The 20,274-nt window shown below is 39.8% G+C and overlaps 1 protein-coding gene across 3 annotated transcripts in view; it reads right to left on the bottom strand.

Moving 5' to 3' along the window:
• The window catches only part of PSEN1 (presenilin 1), a 69,649-nt gene extending 49,637 nt beyond the window's left edge, over window positions 1-20,012 (bottom strand). Inside the window, exons 1-2 of one of the 3 annotated variants that reach the window (XM_072629204.1) lie at window positions 19,873-20,012; window positions 6,843-6,985 (exon numbers count right to left, since the gene is read on the bottom strand). In XM_072629204.1, coding sequence (XP_072485305.1) covers window positions 6,843-6,929 — 87 coding nt within the window. In that variant the 5' untranslated portion in view covers window positions 6,930-6,985; window positions 19,873-20,012. Of the gene's footprint in view, window positions 1-6,842; window positions 6,986-19,053; window positions 19,300-19,872 lie in introns of those variants that run through there. The other 2 variants (XM_072629205.1, XM_072629203.1) reach the window with 2 other exon arrangements.
• Between the last annotated feature and the right edge of the window lie 262 nt (window positions 20,013-20,274).

The following is a 20,274-nucleotide window of genomic DNA, read 5'->3' on the forward strand; positions in this document are numbered from 1 at the left end:
CATTTGTGATTTGTTACTTGTACCTCAGAAGGTTACCCAAAACTTGGCTTTTCAGTTTTTCCTTGTCTTTGACATTACGAAGATAGTCATTTATAGTTGTAGCAAAAAAAAATAATAATAATTTTTAAAATCACCTTCAGTTACTAGTTGGAGCTTTGGATACAATTCAATCAATTTAGAACCATGCCTTCATTATTTTCTCTCTCCAAAGTTATGATCCTACAAATAAGACACTTGCACTTACAGGTTAGCTATTTCTTTTAGCTTTATAAGATTTCTCATGATTTCTTCTCTCTTTACTCCCTGACTAAGGCAATATGAAGAATAATTACAACAAAATGAAACCAAATATGCTATATGATTATGATAATGAGGTAGGACAGGTTTGAAAAAGGGAGAAGAAAACTGACCCCGTTTTTTTTTTGGAAGAGGCAGGGGACTGCGGGTACATGACACTGGATATATGGTTAGACTCAGATGATCGGTAGATTAGTTTTGTTAAACTGTCTCTGTTTTTAATTTCATTCTTATTCTTTGAAAACGTCTTAAGCAGGTTCTAAGGCAATTCCAAAAGTCTCATGATGGAAACTGCTACATCCACACTGACAGAAAGAATTACGGAGTCTGAAATGCAGGACGAAGCTCTCTCTTTTTTTTGTTTTGTTTCTTCTTTCTTGTGGTTCATTCCACTGGTTATAAGTCTTTGAACATGACTAATCTGAAATCATGTTTAATGTGAATGTATATGTAGAACCTATATCAGACTGCATGCCATCTTGGTGTGGATGGAGGGAGGGGAGAGCGGCGGAGAAAATTTGGAACCCAAAAGTTTGTGGAACTGAATGTTGTAAACTAAAAATAAATAAATAAATTTAATTTTAAAAAAGAAAGAAAATTCCTTAAAGAGAAGCAAAAACTAAAGACATCAATACATTTTTTATTTAGGGAAAAAAGCTACCTTACCCATTTGCTGACAAACTATCTAATGAATTTACTGTTTCATATTAAAAAAAATACAACAGATGGATTTTATTTACAAAGAAGCAAACATATTTTAGTGTAAAACAATTTTAACAGCTGAACATGTGCTAGCATACACACTCTTTCGTAAACTGACTTAAAAGACAAATACTAAAAAACATCTGTTTCCCAAGCAGGAATATGCCAGGAAAGAATTTTTTTTCCCATTTTGATAAAATGACTGTCATCTATAATAAATCATGCTAACTAAAATTTATTCCTAAAAGGACTTGAAAAATTTAAGTAAAATAAACTGAAAATTAATAACAATAACAAGGGTTCAATTTTTAAATGTAGTATCTTTTGTAATGCCACTTTCCCTCTATTATCTCACTTTGATATATAGTCAATGAGGATTAATCATAAAACATGAAAGAAAACAAAAACAAATATACCTGATTTCAGACTCACTTTGGAAAACTGACTACAGCTATTGTTCAATTGTGCCCAACTCTTCATGATACAATTTGGGGTTTTCTGGACAAAGATACTGGAGTAGTTTGCCATTTCCTTCTCTAGCTCATTTTATACATAAGGAACTGAGGCAAATAAGGTTAAGTGACTTGCCCAGTGTCACACAGTTAATAAGTATCTGAGGCCAAATTTACACTCATGAAGTTGAGTCTTCAATTCCAGTGCTCTATTCACCTAAGCTGCCAAAAAATAATCTCATTTGATTCTTACAACAACGCTGGGAGCTAAGTACTATCTATCATTATCCTCATTTTACTGTTTAATTGTTTTAGTTGTGTCCAACTCTTTGTAACTCTTTTTGGGGGTTTTCTTGGCAAACATACTAGAGCAGTTTGCCATTTCCTTTCCGAGTTCATTTTACAGATGAGGAAACTGAGGTCAACAGTTAAATGACTTCCCAGGGCCACAGAGATAGTATGTGTCTGGATTTTAACTTAGGTCTTCCTGACTCCAGGCCCAGTGCTCTATGCACTGCACCATCTAGCTGTTCCTGGCTACTGTACCCATCTAAAACTAAAATACTTGAGGATAGCATACATAAGGATACTAGGCTGTACCAATTCTTATCATTTTTTTCCAAAGTCTATGGTTTCAGCTATCCCTTATTTTAGAAGTTTAGGGTACAACTGAATTGTCTGGGATTTGGTTTTTAGTTTGTGCATATTTCTTTAATAAGGCCAGTTCTAACGTAACATAGCTGATCACTGTCAATAATTTGTGCAGTTTAAGAAACAAACTTCAATCTAGCAAACAAGCACCATGAAAAGAAAATATAAGTATTAAATAGTAATAATAATAAATAATATTAAAAGATAATGATAGAAAGTTCATCATAAATGTATACATTAGATTACAGGAAAAAAATGTTACATATCTGCAAAAGACACTTTAGCCTTGGAAATCAGACCACGGAAATACCCTCTGCCCCGTGCCCCTTTCTCTGATTAGATCTGGACAGCTCTTCTAAGAAGCTCTATTTAAGGAGAGTGCCCAGGCCTTTCCAAGTCTTACCAGGTTACAATTCAGACTCTACCATTATTTCATTCCCATGCAACACCTCTTTCCACTTTTTAGCTTCCTTTTAAGTGCTGTATTTTCTCCATTAGAATTAAGCTCCTTGAGGGAAGAGGATATCTTTTTTCTTGTGGTTATAATTACATCCCAGTGTTTAGCACAGTGCCCAGAATATAGTAAGTACTTAATAAATTTGGATGGACTGGGCTAACTGACTGAATGGACAGGGAGTAAACTCAACAAAGAGGAAAAACCTCAGGCCCTTACTCTCAAAGCTATTTTAATATCTGGTACATAAGAGGATTTTAAACCAAGTATATACTTTATGTACTTGTTCAGGAAACAGAACGTTCAGGAAACAGAAAAAAATCTACAGTTATTTCACAACCCATAAGTGCCTAAAAAACTTTGCTCTTTGACAATCAAATCATTAACCTTTCTACCTACTAGTCTCCAGTCCTTCCACATAGACTTAACAACTGTTTACCAGCTGCACACACATAATACTGCCTTATGTGAGGTAGAGGGCAAACCATAACATCACAATCTTTCCTGTGTACTGTTCAAAAGAAGGATGGTCAGAGATTCTGGGAGTCAAAAGCAACCAAACAGATTCTCCACTTTGCTCTCTGGTCATGTCACACTGGTAGGTCTACACATAAATGAAAAGAGTAGCCAACAGTTTTACACCAGCAGAGACAGGTGTTAGAAACTATAGTCTCTAGGGTGAATAATTCACCTGCAGCATTTATTATGGTAACAACAGCACTTATGTCCATTATCAAAGGGAGTACATATTATAGTTAATAGTCAATTGAGGACAGTACCCTAAAGAGAGTTAAGGCTGGAAAACAATACAATCCACTCAAGTTTTTTATTTCTAATGACAATTTTAAAAATTTCCTTGCCAACAGATATGAAAGGCACAAACTTCTTTGGTTTTATACACATTGCCCAGTTTGATTTACATTACCTCTGGAACATCAGGGTTGGTATTAAACTAAGGACACATGGCAACCAATAAACTCTCAAGTCGGAAGTGGAACATACTCAGTGTCACTTAAGGAGCACATGTGTACGTGCTTCAATTTCAAAAATTGGCATGGACATTTCTCCTTCCAATATAGAGAAAACAAATCACCTGATGGCCAGTCCTCTAAGAACAAGCCTCCCCAAACCTGTCCTTTGATGAAAGACATATTGCCGAGTCCATGTTCAAAATATTTCCAACATGTTACAAGCACACACTCCCTTGGCAAAGCATTTGGAACTCAGGGTCACCTTCACAGAACAACAGGACTTCAGTGGCACAGCTGTAAACAGGTATGACTGGTATAGGGTTTAGAGTGTGTTCATTGGATAGTACAGCCATGTGACTGCATCAATGCAAGAAACGTCCCAGCATTTGGGGACTGTTTCGATGCAGATCAGCAACATAACTGTTAACTGATAACCGTAAAGAGCTATCAGGGACACTAGGAAGTTAAGTGATTTGCCCATAGTCATAAAGTAGATATATGCGCAAGGTAATACTTGAACTTTGTTCTTACTGATTTCAAGGTCAGACTCCTTTTCACTATACCATCGTGCCTTCTTATATGTTCTTACTCTTATAAAATTATATAAGGAATTCAGTACACCTTTATCATCTTCTAGTGGATACTAGAGTTAAGACATAAGAGAATTAGTTGTTCTTAACTTGAGTGACATTATCAAGGCCCTTGTTTACTTTTACTTTCTTCCTAAAGCACCCAGGAAATGAGTCAATGCTTGTTCCTAACATTCAGAACAACTCCCAGCCAAAGCCTTTAACACCAAAACATTTACATACCTCTCCTACCTCTAAGTACAGGGTCCACTAGATATCTGCTCGCTCTTCCCTAAACTGAGCACTGACAACAGCTGGTTCCGTCTTTAGGAAGCGTATTGCCCAAGTTTGGGACTAGATCCCTTCCCAGAATCTTCATTCATGGCTCAGTTCAAACACTACTTCCTGCTTTACAGTCTGCAGTCATTCCAGCTGCTAGTCCTCGTCTCATTTTACATTGTGTTCATGTTGTATCTATCCCCACAAAATAAACTGTTTCCAATTTCATCTTTGTATATTCAGTACCTAGCCTGGTCCCTTGCACATAACAAGTATCTAATAAATTTTTGCTGAACTGAAAGGATACAAATGGCAAGTTTAGAGAGAAGGGAAGGAAACTTAGGCTAGTGCTTTAAAAGATGATGCCTTCCATTTCCAGTGTCACATGAGAACGAGATAGAATAAAGAAACTAGATGGCTCCCCAGTTTGTTCTGGATCTGGTCTTCATAGATTTATTATTTTATTGGAGATTTTAATTCCTATAGTATCAGTCACATCAAGAAATGTTTGCCTAAGAAGCACTGGGCTACATGCTGTGGGAGATACAAAGAAGCATAAAATATAGTACCTGCCCTCCACAAGTTTACAAGGTTAGTTGGAGAGACAAGACATAATAATAGCCCCTACCTCCCAGGTTTACTGTGAGGACTGAAGGAGATCACATTTGTAAAGCACTGACATTTAATATTTCTTCCCTCCCTGCCCATCCTTGGCTCAGCCATCTTGATTAGGGTATGAAAGAACTCAAAACTTATCCAATGCATTACATTGAGTGGCCACAGACACCAGCCCATGTTTTGTCTTCCTATCCCATCCAGCTGTCCATCCGGGTCATCTCATCATCTGCTCTTCCTTCCCCCTTTGCCCACTCCCTGCCCACCTTTTGTTCCCGGCTGAAGTAATTAAATCAATATAAATCAATCAATCAAGAAATATTTATTAAGTGCCTATTATATGTCAGGCACTGGGTATAAAAATTCAAAGAATGGATCAGTCCCTACTGAAAAGTAACTTATATTCTGAATGGGGACTGTGAATACACAAATATAAAGTAAGTAAATACAAACATGTACAAGGAGGCTGGAAGAGGGTCGTAGCAGGTTAGGAGCTGAGGGGGGAAGGCAGGAAAGGCTGAATGTACAAGAGGATGCTGAGCTGCATCCTAAAGAAAGAGGGGTGCACACCAGACAGAGGGGACAGCCAGAACAAAGGCAGAGGGAAGGAAAATGGAACGTCATATCTGAGGAATGGAGAGTAGGTAAATTTGGCTGGATCACAAAGTGTGGAAGTGGAAGTAATGTCAAATGACTCTCGAAAGCTAGCACCAGGTCACAGAGGATTTTAAAAGTTTATATTTTATCTTAGAGTAGAAATAGGGTGCCTGCAGCCTCAAGGTTGCACATGGCCCTCTAGGGCCTCAGGTGCAGCTTTTTGACTGAGTGGAAGTTTTACAGAACAAATCCTTTTATTAAGGGGATTTGTTCTGTGAAGTTTGGATTTAGTCAAAGGGTCCCACTTGAGGACCTAGAAGGGCCACAAGTGGCCTCAAGGTCACAGATTCCCTACCCCTGTTCTAGAGGCAATAAGGGAGCTACTAGAGTTTATTGAGTAGGGAAGTCACAGTCTATTCTGTATATAAGGAAAATTACTTTGCAATAGTACTGTTGTTCTTGGTAAAGGCCCTATGGATCATCTCATTACTCCTGTGATTTTCCTAATCAAAACTCCTTTCCCTGGGTCAACACTCCCCCAAAAGGTGTTGTCTCTTCCTATTACTATGTAAGCTACTTGACAGTATGGAGTACGGACAGTTTCACTTTTTACTTTTGTACTGCCAGTACTTAGCGAATCATGTGGCACATGAGGGCTTAATAAATGCTTTTTTCACTCATTTATTCATCCTTCACCTCCAACCAGCTCCTAAGGCCATCTTCCTAAAAGTCACTGGCAGTGATGCAAGCCATCATGTAGAAAGGTAAAAAACATTCTCAAAACTGCAGAAACACTTACTCTGATCATAGGGACTGTTCTGTCATGTCATTTAAGTAAAGAGAGACAGTGTTTTACAAATGAGGAAATCTTAAGACTGAAATCACCTTTATAGGGAGAACAGAGGTCACACAATCAGCAAAAGTCATACAATCCATGCATTCCCTATGGCTGGAATCTCAATTCTGAAATTTCCTGGGTTAGAGAACACATAACCAAAAGCAGGAAACCACAAAAATGGGACACAATGATTACATCTGCAGGCCTCTGAAAGTAATTCCATTTGCTTAAGGCTGGCTATGATTTTGTGCTGCTGAAGTATCATGAGTTGTAAGAAAAGATGGTAACAGGCAGTTGGCTTCCTCTATCCCCTGCTCCACTTAGCTCCCCCAGGTCATGTGAAAACCTACATGAGAGGTGAATCTACAGACTGATGAAAAACAGCTGAAAGAATTAAAGGTAAAATTTTCACCATACCTGGCTACGTACTGTATTGCTCATATGGCTGTCTTCTGTCATCTGTGCATTCTGGAAGTAGGGTAAGGGCGCAGATAGCTCCGTCATTGGAGCAGCCTTATGGATACACCGCCTTTGCACAAAAACACAAAACCTCTGCAAGGCTGAAAAAGGGAAAAAAGAGAACATATTTACATGTTAAGGTTATATTTGTCTTCATAAAAAAATTGTATAAGGTACATATTACAAAAGTAATCCTTTTTTAAATTTTTATTTTTAATATACTCTCCAATATAACCAAGCTATTTAGTTGATCTGAAACATTTACTATTGATGGAGTACAGGCTCTGAAAACCCCCTTGAACTCTCCCTGAATCTTCCCATTTGATGTGGCATTCACCTGAAGCTATAATCCCCTCAACTGGCCTTTCATTACGGCTATGCCCAATTCTGTTACCCTGAACTTGGCCCAGGCCTTCTTTGTCTGTTTCTCACCCTTGATCCTACCAAAACTTTATTCTCCCTTGGCCATGTGGTCCAGGTCCCTGGCATTCCTAGCCCTTCTCTGTTAACTAGCAGTCACCCCAGCATATTAGCCATTCTCATCAAGATCCTCCCCAGACTCTCCTCCAATGACCCCATATTATTTGACCAATCCTAGTCCCCTCCCAGTCTTTCTGTATATAAGATCCATCTCTGTCTCCATTAAAGGGCTTAGATTCAATCTGACTTGCTTACATTAGTATTACAAATGCTCAGATTCCTGGCCAATATGGAGGATTTTTAATAAACTTTGCTTTTCTTCGGCTGAAAGAAGGTTTGGGTAAATTCTTTCAGGCAAGACCCATATGTCACTATTTTGGGATCCCAGGACTCCCAAACCTCAACATTATTACCTCTGGATTACATCAGGATCTCTAGTTCTCAAGCTGGATTCCGTCAGTTCAATCAGGGTTGAACAATTCATCTTGGTAATCAAACCCCATTGCTAATCAGATACTCATAAGATTAGGCAATAAGCCACAAAGTTATTCTATTAATATAAAATAATTATAATATATAAAATATAATATACTTTGAGTAGGAAATTCCCTCTCTCTGATGAGTGAGTCAATTTAGGAAACAACTTATAAGATGAGAAGTCTAATAAACAAAGAATTAGAGTAAAGGAAGTTGAATAATATTTAGAGAAATGTTCTTTAGGCTACAGTAGACTAATTAATGACCCATCCCCATTATCTATATTAATCCAACTGTGTGTGTTCGTCCTTCATTGCCAAAGAAGACCATGCCATCAGAGAAATAATGACATGACTTGCACTTGACTTTGTTTTGAGTGAGGGAGGGCTGTGCAGGTCACCAGCCTTACTTCTCCTCCAGAGTCATCTGAATCCAGTGCCAGATATTCATCAGGATGACTGGAGAAGACCCAGGATGATGCAATTAGGGTTAAGTGACTTGCCCAAGGTCACACAGCTGGTGAGTGTCAAGTGTCTGAACTCAGGTCCTCCTGACTCCTGCACTGGTGCTCTATCCACTGTACCACCTAGCTGCCCATTAATCTATTATCTATTTAAAGAACCAGAAACAGTAATATAGAATCAAAGTATCTTCTCCTCTTGAGTCAATGCTGTAAATTCTTGCTCTATGGTACTCTTACTCTTACCATGCTAGGTCTTCCTTTTTAAAATTATTTTTAAATTCTTCAAAGTTCATTTACATTTATTATTTCATCTGATATTCACAACAACAATAAGCTAAAGGCAGATATTCTTATTCCCATGTGACAGGTGAGGAAAAAGAAATGCAGAAATTTATATAACCTCATGCTGTTAGCAAGGAAAAGGGACAAGTAAGTCTTCTCCTCTTGCCCCAGATGCTTTCCTCTGTGCCACACTATCTTCTCATTTAAAGGAACACAGTTATCCCTTCTACAATGAGACTTTTCCTATTGAGGTTTCCATATGTGAGAGGGTAGGCATGAGAAATTAAATGGGAATTTGGAGGGAGTTTTGCAGAAGTCACAGATGACACTGAGCCTATGACCAAATACTTAATCCAAATTTTACAATAAAGTACTGTAAACACCCCATAAAATAGAAAGAAAAAATTCAGACTTCTCTGGTATGAAGGAAGGGCCAAAAATTTTTACACAGATTTTCCAGATCAAGGGGGCACCATGTCCCTAACCCCAGCAACATGGAAGAGATAACTGTACTTCTACAACAAAATGCAAAACCTGTGCTCATCTGCAATGTTTTTCAAATTTCCCTCTGGCTGATCTTACCAATCTATGGGAAACAAGAAAGGTCTATTTCCACAGTTTTGGGTAATCAGGGTTGTGACCTAGGATGGTCAGGAAAAGGTCAGAAACTAGTGTGCAGGCTCGATGAGCTGTTTGAGGGAAAGCCTATCAGATAGGAGAACGTAAAGTCACATAGCCAGGGGATGGTGGCCCAGGAGATCCAAAGTTCGGAATACTATAAGAAGCTTCCATTATTCTGTATATGTTGTGGTCTTCTGGTAGTCATGCATGCTGGAGACTACCCATACCCTCAATGGTATGAACATATAAGGGCTTCCCTCCTCTAAACTCCATTTTAATAAATTTTCCTTGATACCTTTTTGTGTGTCAAGTGCATCTCTAACAATTCCAATCAGAGACTTTTTATCTAATTCCCCTTTGGGGCCTCCAAATCCCTGATGGTCCTGAGAAGACTAATGTCTACATTGTCACCCAGACATTCAGTCTCATGAAATTCTACTTGCACAGGATTTATCCTTTTTAAGATTTTAATCTTCCACTAAAGTCCTACTCTGATACTTTATTGAAGAATGGAGGAATCCATATGAAGAAGAATCCTGATTCCCAAAGGCCAGGCCAGCAGAGCACAAGCTCAAGCAGGTACTTACCATGCTGCTCGTAACAGGCTGTATGGTTGCTGGCCAAGGACCACACTAAATTCAGAGGGACTAAATACCAAGTTGGTTGCAGGGTGATCAGCAAACCTTAATTACCTACTACTGAGTTGTGGAAGCCTAGTGAGCTGCATCAGTAGAGAGAATACTTATAAACAAGGAAAACATCTGTCATGGAGAATTTATGGAAACCTAGCAAGGTCAAGCTGTTTCCAGACTCCAAAAACAACTCTGACCACTGAACTATAATACACATGAGAACTATTTCACTCAATGTAATGTTGAATTTTCCCTCATTTCAGGATTCTCTTACCATAAAGAATCAGTACAATTTTTTCTTCTTTCACCTAAACCACAGCTGTTCTTTTCCATTTGGCAAAGACACAGAACTACAGTTAGCTCTTAATTATTAGAATATAGATTATTCAGGACAGTGTTTTTGTCCTAGACTGGCTTTCCTGCCAAATGAAAATATATTTCTGTAACACCTGTCCCGACAATCAGCTATAATTGTTAATATCGCCTGTGTTTATTTTAAACCAGGAATAATTTTATAGAAAGCAGTGTTATATAGTGTATAGAGAGTCTGCACTGATGTCCAGCAGCTGAGTAAAAACCTGACCCCCTCACACATTCTAGCTGAGAGACCCTGGGCAAGTCACAAGACCTCTCTCAATACCCAGGCTACCTTATAAAAATAGGTCAGAGTGGGTATCGGTCTCCAATAGTAGAAGTTACCTTCTCATGAGTACCAGCAATGTGTGGTCCAATAATAATCTTAATAATTTTAATAAACTCAACAAATCTTAATATTAAATAAACCTGAATGCTACAATGGTACACCTTAAGATATTAAACAAGTCAGAAGAAGAACTCCAGTATGTTGGGTGGATATACAGAAATACATGAGCTAGAATCATACCAGTTAAAAAGGCTACATTCTGTACCCATGAAGGCAGTATATACCCATACTGATGAGATCACAGGTTTACTTAAGTATTAACTACCAGGACATAACTAAGTAACAGACTACAAAAAAAAAAATGCTATCATAATTATTAAAATAATACAAGATGGGCAGCATGGGGTAGTGGATAGAAAGCTGACCTCAGAATCAGGAAGATCTGAATTCAAGTCTTACTTCTGAACTATAATGACCATTTGACTCTAGGAAAGTCACTTAACCACTCAGTGCTCCAGGCAACTCTCTAAGATGGTAATTTGCTGAGAAGGTGACAATATGCATTGGTAGAGAGAGTTTCCTCATGAAATCACAGGTGCTATCTTCTAAAGTAATACAATAATCTGTAAATAAAAAATGAATTATTTGAGGACCAGCTACTGCTTGTTATATCTAACTTTTTGTTAGCTCATTCCATCAGTAAATATTTTTGAACATGTACCTTCAATATATGTGTATCTGTTTATAAATCATAGATGTAATATTATACAAATATGTGATTAAAATATGCACACAAATAAAATTTTTAATGATATAAAAATGAAACAATTTTTTAAAAATATAACTTCATTAGTGGCATAAAAATCTTTTTTTTAGTTCTTCTTAAAACATTAATAATAATAATAACATTTTTGGTAAAAGCATTGGGATTGAATATATTATTTTCAAAAAAAAAGAAAAATCCCTGTGCATGTCCTAAGGGATATGATGAGTAAATGAACGAATGAGAGGGAGGGAGAGAAAGAAGGAAGGAAAGGAGGAAGGAAGAAAAGACAGATGAAAGAAAGGAAGGAGAAAGAAAAAAGGAAGCAAGAAAAGAAACTGAGGAATAAAAGGAAAGAAGGCATTTTTTTTAAGAGCTTACTATGTACCAAGCACAGGGCAGACACATACAAAAGTGACAGTCTCTGCCCTCAAGAAGTTTACATTATAATGGGAGAAGACTACACAATTGGGGTAATTTGTCTGTTTTGCTGGTGGTCAGGGAAAGGCATTATGATCTAGGAAAATCACAAAGATGGTAAGTGGAACAGGGCAGTCATAATGGAATAGGGCAGATATCTGACATGTCTTTTTCCAGAGACAATGGTAGAATTTATTAGATTATATAGGTCTCAGACGTAGAGGTGAAAAGGGAGTGAGGGGGAAAGCGACTTCGCAGCAAGGCTACAGGGCCAAAAATGGTCAAGGTGAAGCCAAAGCTGCACTAGCCCCAGGGAGTCCCAAAGCAGAGTGACTTAGTTCCTCTCAGGCATGATCTCAGTGCAGTTTGAAGGGTAAAGCAGAAGCAGCAAAGGCAGGGTAGAAGACAGGTAGGTTTTAGGGAAAAGATCATGTAATGAAATCTGTGCTACAGATGTTAACTCGTGCACATAGGCCCACCTAGTACAATTCACAATACCACTTAAAATGAAAAGAGGTGGTGCTTTTATTCACAGGTCACTACTCCAAAACTAAGAGCCCACCTTTCCAGAGGGGCCTCTTATTCACAGGTCACACTACTCCAAAACTAAGACCCACCTTTCCAGAGGGGCCTGATAAGCAGGCAGAATTTTTCCTGCGCAGCTGTTACTGTAAGATACTTGGGTCAGTAATAACAGTTCCTGGAAGCGTAAGTCCAATAGAAAGGGAAAGAGCTGAGGATACAAAGAAAGGTGAAAGATAGTTTCTGCTTTCAAAGAGCTTCCATGCAAACAAATGTATACAAATGTGCTACAACCAGGAATAAATTGGAAATAATCAACATTCAGACGGCACTAGAACAAAGGTAACAGGAAAGACTTCTTCTGGAAGGAAGGTAAGATATCAGCCAAGAACTGAAGGAAGGCAAGAGAAAGAGATAAGGAGAGAGAGCATTCCAGGAAGCAAGGACAGCCACCGAAAATGCCCAGATTTGGAAGAAAGGGTATCATCAAGTGGGCCAGCGTCACTGAAGTACTGAGTGGAAAGATTGGGAGTGGAAAGAAAGGGAAAGAGATGGAGATGACAATGGGCTCTTAACACCAAACAGAGGATTTTATGAGTATAGGGGTGACGTCACAGTTTCAATTTAGGAATGTCATTTTGACAGTTGAGTGGAGGATGGACTGGAGTGAAGAGACTTAGGGCAGAAAGATCAAACAGCAAATTACTGCAAAAAAGATGTGAAGTGATGACGGTTTACACCAGACTGGCAGCAATCAGAGGAAAGAAGGGAGCATATCTGAGAGCTGTTATAAAAATCAACAGGTCTTGGCAACAGTCTGAATGATGGAGGGGCAAGAGAGAGTGAAGAGTCGAGAATGACACCTAACTTTTGAGCCTGGGTGGAGAGTAACAGAGAAGTCTGGAAGGGGGAGAAGTGTATTTGGGAGGAAAGATAATGAGTTCAGCTTTGGACATGTTGAGTTTAAGAGGTTTGTGAGACATCTAGGTCAAGATGTCCAATAAGCAGCTGGAAATGTTAATGAGAGATCAGAAGAAGTTAGGACTGTGTAAGCAGATCTGAGAATAATCAGCATAAAAATGATCAATGAATCTATGGGAAATGGTGTCACCAAAACAATATAACATGATCTGAACTGGCTTCATATGTTATTCCCAAAAAGCAACATGCTCTTCCTGCTTTCATGTCATGGGCAGTTTCCCAGGGCTAGAATAATTTCCTCATTCACCTCCAGACCTTAGAAACCCTAGGACCCTTCAAGGCTTGGCTCAAGTGGTATTTTCTTCATTCCTTCAGGTGCCAGTGACCTCACCAAAATGACTATGCATTTGCAAAAATCCTGTATTGAGTTATCTGTGAATATATTATATCCTCTTTAAAAAAGTAAGGTCCTTGGGGGCAGGGACTGTCTCATTTTTATATATGCATTCCTAGTGCTTAGCACATGGGAAGTGCTTAATTAAATGCTTGTAATTGAATTAATGATATAACAGAGACCATGCTGGGATTCTAAGAACAAGCCTTTTGGCAAGAACACAATCACCTCAAGGATTCCATATAGAAGTCCTCTTTATATGGAAAGCAGTGTTTGTTAATATTACTTCCTTAGCCAAACCAATCAAAAACTTGGGGTGGAGGGAGGAAAAGGAAAAAAAGGGCAGGCAAACCCAAACTAGCCATGGTCTAGTAAGAGACAGTGGATATCCAGATAACATAGCTGGGAAGTTCAATTATCCTACTGCTTGAGCAGACATGGCATTAGCACTGGTGACATTTATAACATTCACTATGTTATAATGAGAAACAGGAAAAAGCTTTACTTGAAAGTGGAGCTTTTAATTACGGTCCATTACGGCTCACTATGTGAGCCACCAACACTTCTGCCAGAGGCTCCCTGAGACTCAGTACAACAAACACTTCAATTCATTTTCATTCATTTCTTTTTCCTCAGGTACATTGTCAACTAAATCATTAATTACTATTTTTTATCTATACATTTTATCTATACAAAGACTAAAATCTCAAAAGAGATTTAGGAGATCATGATGTCTTAAAAAGAAAATTAGTTCTCTCTACTGAACTAAATCATCAAAAGGTACTGATAAGGGATGGGTGTGGAGTGAGGGTGGACTGGTGGGAAAAAATAAAAGTAATTTTTTTTTAATTGCACCAAGAAAGCCTGATACCCAGAGAGAATACTTTAACCTCTCACTATTTCCCAAGCCCAAATTTCACATTTAGCATTATTACTCATCTCAATCCAACAAGTATCTCAAGGCTTACTAAAAGCAGCATAACTTAGAGGATAGAGGTCTCACGCTGGAATAAGGATGGCCTGGGTTAATGTACATTTTCCAATACATACTAGATGATGGTGTCATAGCTAGCCTCTTCATAGCAAGTCAAGACCTCACCCTGTGATGTTACTGGTCCTTTTGGAAAACTGTGGGAAGCAAGAAAGTTCTGTCTTCCACATTCCTAGGTGGTAAGGGTTGTGACCCTAACCCTAAATGCGCTCACTTCCAACAAAACAAAGGATGAATTACAATAAACAAAAATACCAGGTAATTCTCTAAGACTACAGGTTACTAAAAAGTTGCTGATCTGCATCAGAGGGTGAAATTTCCACAAAGTAAGTTTCCCATCAATTTTTCTTTTCCGACGAAATCATAGATTCAGAATAAAACTGGCCTCCATTCTAGAGATTCAAAGACAAGATGGAAAATAGACCCTGACTTCAAAGAGTTTATTCTGTACTTCTCTCGGTTACTGGGACTTTTTTTCCTATTCATCAACAGAGATAAATGGGAAAAGGGTATCATTTCTAAAAGAGACAAAATCTAGGAATTGATCTCGGTCTTTGAGCACAAAAGACTTGTCGCATGACTAAACAATGAGCTTGAATAAAGTGACCCATTGTTCTTTTATTCAGAAAATTAATTTATCGTGTACTTGAATACTTGAATATCTTTTTTCTAAAAATAGCAACAATTATTTATATAGCATTTTAAAGTTTTAAAGGTGCTTCAATAAACTGATCAACAAACATTTATTAGGTACCTATTATGTGGCAGATTCTGTGCTAAGTGCTGGGGATAAAAAAAGCAAAAACCAGTCCCTACTTTCAAGGAACTTACTATTTAATAAGAGAGACAACATGCAAACAAATACACACAAAGCAAGCTATATACAGAATAAATAGGAAGTAATTATTAGAGGGAAAACAATGAAATTGAGGGGTTGGGGAAGGCTTCTTGTAGGTGGTGAGATTTTACTCGGACTTTAAAGAAACCAGAGAGATCAACAGTCAAGAGCAAGAGGAGGGAGAATGTTCATGGTGTAGGAGACAGTAAGAGAAAATGCATGGAAGTCAGAGAAGAAGTGTCTTGGTGGAACAGACAGGAGGCCAGTGTCACTAGATTGATGAGTATGTATTGAGACATAAGGTGTAAGAAGACTGGAAAGGTAGGAGGGGGCTAGATTATGAAAGGCTTTGAACTCGAGAACATTTTATATTTGCTCCAGGAGGCAATAAGAAGATATGGGAGTTTGTTGAGTAAAGAGGAGGGCTTACATGATTGAACTTTTGCTTTAAGAAAATAACTTTTGTGCTTGAATGGAGGATGAACTGAAATGGGAAGAGACTTGAGGTGGGCAGACTCACCAGCAGGCTACTGCAAAAATCTAGGCATGAGGTGATGTGGGTCTACGAGAGAAAGGGGCATATTCAAGAAATGTGACAGAGGTGAAAATGACATGAAAAATGAGAGACAGGAAGAGGAAAGAAAGTGTGAAATCACCTAATGTAGATGATCTTTTCCAGAAGTTTATCTACAAAGGGAAGAAGAGATATGAGATGATGGTGGGGATGGAAATATCAAATGGGGATTTTTTCAGGATAGAGGAGATATAGGGATATGCGTAGGCAGTAGGAAATGAGCTAGTAGACAGGGAGAAATAAAAAATAAGTGAGAGGAGATGACAGAGGAGGCACTCTGTTTAAGGAGATAGGAGAGAATAGGATCGCTTGAACAAGGTGAGGGATTATATAAATATTATTTTATTTGAGCCTCACAACAATCCTATGAGATAGGTGCTATTTTTATCCCCATTTTACAGATGAGGAAATTGAGACTGAGTAAAATTAAGTAAGCGTGAGTGTCTGACACACAATTTGACCTCTGGCGTTCTCCACTTCAAGACCAACACTCTACTGAATCACCTAGCTGCCTCAACCAAAAAAATCTTACACTTAGAACAGATCTCAGAGGTAGTCTCATTCACTCCATTCAACCAGAACAGGAATCATCTCTGTGACATCCTCCACAAGCAATCATGAAGTCTCCACTTGAAATACCTCTAGTGATAAGGAATTCATTACCTTACATTTCTGGTCAACTCTTAACTGTTAGAATGCTTTTCCTTATATTAAGCTGAAACCTGCCCTTATAGCTTCCAGGTCCACTTCTAGTTCTACCCTCTGGGGCCAAGTCAAACAAATCTAGTACCTCTTTTAATAGACCACCCTACAAATATTTGAAATCGGCTATCTCACATTCTTTTCCCACACTGACAAGTATTCTCTTCTCCAAGCTAAATAATGCCAAGTTACAAATGATCCTTGCATGGCATAGTTTCTGGTTGCCTCACCAGTTTGTCAATGTCTTTCCTAAAATGTGGAATCTAAATCTGAACATATCTCAGAAATGGTCTGACCAGAGCAGAATACTGAAAGACTACCTTCTTTGTTCTAGGTATTATACTTACTCTACTGGGTTTATGATCTTGATGATGATGAAGGTATTCTTCAAAACAGCATATTTCAACTAATAATAATAACAATAAATAACATTTATATAATATCTTATGTGCCAGTTTATCTTCTACAGCAGGCCTGGGAGGTAGGTGCTGTTAATATCCCCAATTTACAGAGAGGAAATTGTGGCAACAAGAGGTTAAGTGACTTGCCCACTGTTATACATTTTAAGTGTTTGAGGCTAGATATAAACTCAGGTCTTCCTGAGTACAAGCTCCGCATTCTATCCACTGAAGCAACTAACTGCCTTTATTCGTGTCTGCTCAGTCGGTGCAACTTTTATTGAAAGTACAAATCTGCCACGCAATATCTACTTAATGCACTACAGACCTTATTTAAGTTATCTTTACATTTCTTGGATACCAACGAAGCCCACTATACGACCAACCCTTCTAGTCATATACTTCTCTAACAGCATCCTATACATAGCTTTTCCTGTATAAATTCCTTATTTCAAGTGTATTGAAACCTTTTCATGTCCTTTGGGTTATTCTCAACGTTCGATCTCCAGAGATTATATAATATTCCATGACTTGCATCCAAACAACATCATTAGAAAAAAACTGGTGTCAAAAAGGTCTCTGTTTCCAAGCACAAGTCTGGAATCATTTAAAGACCTGTTCAGTTTTACAAAGAAAATCCAACCCATTTCTCCTGTTCTGGACCTATGTTTCTATTTAATGCGATCTAAAATAGCATTAACTGTCTCTCAGTCACCATGGCCTACTGCTGAGATACACTGCCCATGAAATACACATATACCACCATCCTTTTCATGTGAACTCTTATCCAGCACTGCCTCTCTCATATTTGTGAAGTTGCTTTTTTTTCTTTTTTTTTAAACCCAATGTGTACTGAAGAACTCCAATTTTTCTGATGACAAAGTCAGTCCTCTATGCACTACATCTGACTGCCTCTAATCAGGCTTTACTAACAATGAGTTAGATCAGCATTTAAAATAAATTATATAACTGACTTGGGTAATACACAATGGTGTCTTTAATAGATATGTCTTATAAACATTTTGCTTGTAAGCTTAAGAAAAAAACAAAAATCTAAAATCCAAAAGATTTCACAAACCCTAATCAATTACTTGCCTGGAATAAAGTTCATGGAATAGAAAAGTCAGAGATGGCATAATTTAGTAAAGAAATGTATAAAACAACACATTCTGGATTCTAATGTCACTTCTGATTTTCTATGATATTAAGCAAGTCTAATTTGTTTCCCCTTCTGAGAAACTGGGGAAAGATTTGCTAACTTTGCTGCATCTATAAAGCTAGTATTGAAGTCACCAAGTTTCCTTTTTTTTTTTTTTTAAACTGCCCTATTTTCCCAGTCTTATTTTGAATTTAAATTGCCTTTTGGTTAACCACTAGTAGCCAAAAATCAAGTAAGTAAGAACTTGACTATTTTTTCTCCACTGTATATTTCCTGGTATACTTTTAAATAGTCTCATTCCACTTTCCTAAAGAACTAAATATATCTGTAATATAGGCAGATGGTGTGCAGCGTCTGAACTCAGGAAGACTCTCTTCCAGAGTTCAAGTCTGGTCTCAGACTTTTACCAGCTTTGTGACCTTGGGAAATTCATTTAACCCTGTTTACCTCAGTTTCCTTATTAGTAAAATGAGCTGGAGAAGGAAATGGCAGACCACTCCAGTATCTCTACCAATGGGGTTACAAAGAGTGAGACAAAACTGAATGTCGATATGAGCTGCCACAGAAAAGGGCTGATGCCTACAAAAACTCTTTTTCTCCAATTTATTAAGCATCTACCTAAAGCACCGTGTTAACAGTTGTAATAAGGGATACAAAGATATGTAAAAAATAATCCCTGCCATTCAAGTTACAATCTAAGAATAACCAGGAGGCAACTAGGTAGTGAAGTGTCTGAAGTCCTGAACATCCCAGCTCAAACCTGACCTCGGACACTTACTGGTTGTGTGACCCTGAGCAAGTCACTTAACTTTACGCGCCTCAGTCTCACCCGCCTCCCAGGGTGGTTGTGAGGATAAAATGAGGTCAGATTTGTAACCTTTTCCAACTTATGTAAATACTAGCTATTACTATTCACCACCAATAATTTTCTGGCAGGAAAAACACATACATGTTTTGTTTATGGCTTCTTTAAGTTCATAGGAAACAAAGGCACTCCTCTCCAAAGAAAGCTTCATGCTTCCGAAAATGTCCATTAAAGTGACACTACAAGGGCCCCCACGGAAGCGCTGTCTAAATGCCCGGCTGGCAGAGACGTTCGACGTTCTTCCCTAACACGGACACCACCAACGCTCGTCTTCCAAGAAGCCCGAGGACTTGGAGTGCAGAGTCCGGGCGGAGTGCCCCGCCAGGGAAGCTGGAATGCCCGCACGCTCCGGTGACTCAGTCAGCCCACTAGCAGGGAAGCTGGACTTCCTGCTTGGGCGGCGGGACAACCCGCGAGGGGCAGGGCGGGCGCCAGGGGCGACCCCGGGGGGCCAGCCCGCACGAGCTGCTGGACCCGAGCCCGAGCGCCCAGGTTCGGCTCCCTCGGCCCGAGGGCCGGGCCAAGTGCGCCGTGACCCATCCCGGGATGGTCGGCGGCTCACCCCAGGCTGAGACGCTGCCGAGCTTGGCGTGTCCTGCACACACCGCCTACGGCTCCGTCGCACCCACGGGGGGCCCCTCGCGTCCCTCGGAACTCCAGCATCGCCGCGGCCCGTGGCCCATGGCCCAGCCGCTGGCACCTGCCCCCAGCCCAGCCCAGGAACCAGACTCCGACCTCTCCGCCCAGCCAACCCCAGAGACCCGGCACCGCTTCCGAGGAGGCAGCGGGGAGACGGCCGGGGCCACGACCGCCTTCCCGGGTCCGCGCCGCGACGACGCGGGCTGCCCTCGCCCCTCCGGGCATTCCCCTCAGACTCCCAGCCCCGCTCCCTAGTCCTCCTACCTACTCTTCCTTCCGCGGACCGCCCGGCTAAATCAGTTTCCGAGTCTCGCCCTACAGAAGTCGCTTGTTTTGTTTCCAAAGGAATCTCTCAGCCGCCGTAGCTTCCGGCTCCCAGGCACCTCCGGGGCTCTTCGTCTGTCGTCACTTCCGGTGCGTCCGCGGTGGGTGGCCGTTCTGTTAGGGGTTGCCTCGGTGCCGTTCTCGGCCCAACGTCCCCTCGTGCCTCCCTGGAAGCAGACGGCGGTAATTCCCCTAAGCCGCCTTTCCAGGCTCTTCCTTCAAGAGCAGCACCTGAGCAGGGCCAAAGGGGAGGCCCCCACCCCCCTCCCACCTTGGGTCGACCCGCCCCTGCTCACCTGGGTTTAAAAAACAGTGAAGGCGGCTGGCCCCGTCTTTCGGGGT

The sequence above is a fragment of the Notamacropus eugenii genome, chromosome 1 (genome assembly GCF_028372415.1).
Source record: "Notamacropus eugenii isolate mMacEug1 chromosome 1, mMacEug1.pri_v2, whole genome shotgun sequence".
In the NCBI taxonomy this organism is placed as follows: domain Eukaryota; kingdom Metazoa; phylum Chordata; class Mammalia; order Diprotodontia; family Macropodidae; genus Notamacropus; species Notamacropus eugenii.